General features: G+C 39.7%; 1 protein-coding gene across 3 annotated transcripts in view; it reads right to left on the minus strand.

Moving 5' to 3' along the window:
• The window catches only part of LOC115243781 (zinc finger protein 423-like), an 89,459-nt gene that overhangs the window by 17,342 nt on the left and 68,626 nt on the right, over positions 1–3,491 (minus strand). The window contains exons 1-2 of one of the 3 annotated variants that reach the window (XM_029821010.1): positions 974–1,335; positions 380–846 (exon numbers count right to left, since the gene is read on the minus strand). The exons of the other annotated variants lie outside the window; for them this stretch is intronic. Of the exons in view, the coding sequence (XP_029676870.1) occupies positions 380–476 (97 nt within the window). The 5' untranslated portion in view covers positions 477–846; positions 974–1,335. Of the gene's footprint in view, positions 1–379; positions 847–973; positions 1,336–3,491 lie in introns of those variants that run through there. 3 annotated transcript variants of the gene reach the window in all.

Genomic DNA, 3,491 nt, shown 5'->3' on the forward strand with positions numbered 1-3,491 from the left:
TATATATATACACAATACATTTATTATATATATATACCAACACAATATAAAGGCTCTCTCACTAACATATCAATGTCAACATTTGTTAATTTTAATTACATTTTTTGTCCTTTCAATAAATTAGATTCTGTGAAAATCTGCAAATTCGTCAGGTAGAAAATTCTTCGCGTAAATCCAGTAAAACTCAAACGCGACGAGAAGGAGACGAACAAAAAGTCGTGGAACGAAATGAGAAGACGATGGAGCTAAACTTCGTGGAAAAGTAAAGGGCTCGAGGTAAATGAAAAATCAGACACAAACGAAAGACAGAAAAGAGAGAGAGAGAGAGAGAGAGTCAACGAGAGGAAAAAGGAGATGAAGAAAGTAGTTGCATTCAGACCTTTAGACTTGTGTTGCTCGTCCTGTGACGGTTCTTTGTGTGCGTGGATCTTGCCAATCAGCAGCTCCAGCCGCGAGCTGTTACCTTTGAAGAGCATCTTGTTTTAAAGTCCTTCGAGCAGCCTGGAAGCTTGCTGGTATGCCCGATGGTATTCACTATCGATCGGCTTTTACGTTTGATCGCTCTTCGATTCGTCACCAAACAGTCCACTTTACGTGTTTGATGCGAGTATCAAACTAAACTGTCATCACGAAAGTGTCAATATAAATATCGATATCTCGACTGTAGGCGATGTTGTTAAGTATAGAAGTAAATAAGTTCAAGTTGTGTGCCTTTATATGTGTGGCGCGATCTGGAAATCGGCTGAATATATAGTTGAGATCGATAAGCCCGCTGACACGAAGCTGATTATAACGAGATGTCGATCCGAGATCGTGCCGATGACAGCGTCGTCTATCAAAGTGACACTACGGATTTAGATAAATTCGTATATTAATTAACGACCAGCTTCTTACGATCTTGATTTAAAACACTGTCCATTCGTCCTTACAATGTCCTTATTTAATGTATATTTAAAATAATTTATCCTCTCACCACACACAGTGTACATCAAATCCCGAGACAAACGAGAGCTCTGTTCTTCAATACTACAATTTTCCAATACAACGATGACTCTCCTGACAACTAGCAAGTTCCTTTTTCAATTATGCGATAGATTAAATAAATTAAAACTCATGTCCCTTTCACGTTCCGTGTGATCTTCGGCAAACCGTTGGCACTTGGTGCACCTCGGTAACTCTGCTATCCGTTATTGAACTTCACTGGATCGCGCACGGGTCGTCAATCGATCCACCGTCGATCGCGATGCTCCGAGAACTGCGGGCCTCGTCAGTCGACGCGGTATCTCAGGCGATCCCGCGTCGAGAGGCGAGCGCGCGTCAAGAGGATCTCATCCGTCGACTATTATCGCGCGCGATGCAAAGCGACACACACATACATACACGCGCGCCCATACACGTGCGGTTGAAGTCCTTCTCTAACGTGGTGAAACGACGGCAGGAAGAAGACGATGGGAGAGGGGACCAGCGAAAAACCGCCACCAAGAGAGAGAGAGAGAGAGGCCAAAGGGAGTCCCCTGGGAAACCAGCCACCGTATTGGACGGTAGGCGGGATCACACACTAACGAGCACCACCTTCCGAGAACCACCACCTGGCACCTATTTAACCTTCAACCAGCTCCACCACCTAATCCTCCTCCACCTCCACGCGCGCGGGACCCCGAAGAAAGGATGCTTTACGAGCGAGAGCGGTCGCCGCGCGCGCGATTCGGTCTCGCCGGGGAATCACATCGTCGGCATCTCGTTCATGATCTCGCGATCACGAGATCGTAGACTCTCCACTTTCTCTCGTAACCCTCGCGTCTATGTTCCTTTACGATAAGATTTCAGCAGGCGAAAGAAACTTGAAGAGGAACGAGTTTTCCTGTCCTTTCAAAAACTGTATTATATAATCAAAAAGGGAAAAAATGAGAAAATGATGGTACCGCAGTAAAGATCGAATATGCCGTGAAGTTTTTTTACTTGACTTTATTAAATGAGAGTCAATTTTAATTATGTTATAGGGGAGAGGGGGGTAAAACAGATAGGTATATTATAATATTATTAAATATATATATATGTATATCATAAATCAAATGTAATAATAGGTTCATTTGAAATCTCTAAATTGGAATTAAAATCGTTTTTTTTTATTTCGGTCATTTCTTCGCACCCAGCGTTGCGAATAATTGAAATCTCTGTCGAATTCATGGTGATTTCGAACGCAAGGCAACTCATTATCCGCTAATCTTACAAAAGTTTTGGTCAGGAAACTTTCAGCGAGGTAGTCAACCATGAAAGAGTTCCGTTATCGGTCGATTAGCACCGTAGAAAATGAGTCCTTGCTCTATCCGTAGAAAATTGCTCGCGATATTCGAAATATAGTTAGGGAAATTAGACGTATACGAAATAGTATTGACAGAAATCGAATGCATTAAATTAAATTAAATTAAAAATAAGAATGCGTATAAGCAAAGCTCTGTGTTATTACGGACGGATCGGTAATCAAATAATTATAATTATCATATTAATAATAATTTATTTTGTACAATATAATTATTATAATAGCTATTATTTTTTCTATAATTTAAATAATTGAATGTATAAAAAGATATATGTGTTTCGTGCGGGATAATTTTTAGCTTTGACAACACCGGCCCATCACGGGGTGGTCTGAGTTTACGCGACAGGGTTCTGGAAGAAACGTCAAACAGGAAGAAGCGGGAAGCAAAGGAGGAAAGAGGGTAGAATGAGAAAAAGAAAGGAGAATTTCGGGAGAGAAGGGCCCCCCGCGAATCCTGTGAAATCGCGCGGAATGGATTCTCACACGCGGCTGGAGCTCTGTACCACCTTATGAGGTATGTACGCAACAGCATGGCACCCTATGGGGGGGGACCCATAACGCGCGCGACCCGTAAGCCGTGTCACGGGAAGGCGCCAGCCAGCGCCCACCCATCGCGATTATTTATCTCATTGCGATCGCGGCATTAGGTGGTCCAAGTTTTTTTTTTTTTCGATCGACGTGTCATTGTAATTCCCGCAGAGACGTATTTCTCCTTGTATGTGTCACTTTTTCTTTTACACATATTTGTATTGCTAAATACTAAATTGAGAAGTTATTTGATTATTTCTTCAAATGAGATTACATTTACAAAATTTAACTCTTATTTACTATTCACGAAATTTTTAAATAGCTAACAAAATTTTTCATCTAAATTTCAGATAGACTTTATATATATATTATATAAAGTCTATCTAAAATTTAGATGAATATATATACATTTAGATATATATACATATATATATATACATATATATATAAATCATTAAAAAAATTGATAAATAAATAACAATCTTCAAAAAATTGCAATAAACGATGACCCTCGCCTGGACATTTTTGTTAAAAAAAAAATTGATTCTAAAAATTCGCCAACAATCTATCAAGACATTCGATCTTTTTGAAACATTATACATGATATATCGTGAAAAATTTCAAGGAATTTTTTTTCTCTTTC

Source organism: Formica exsecta, unplaced genomic scaffold (genome assembly GCF_003651465.1).
Source record: "Formica exsecta isolate Colony F162 unplaced genomic scaffold, ASM365146v1 scaffold733, whole genome shotgun sequence".
Taxonomy (NCBI): Eukaryota; Metazoa; Arthropoda; class Insecta; order Hymenoptera; family Formicidae; genus Formica; species Formica exsecta.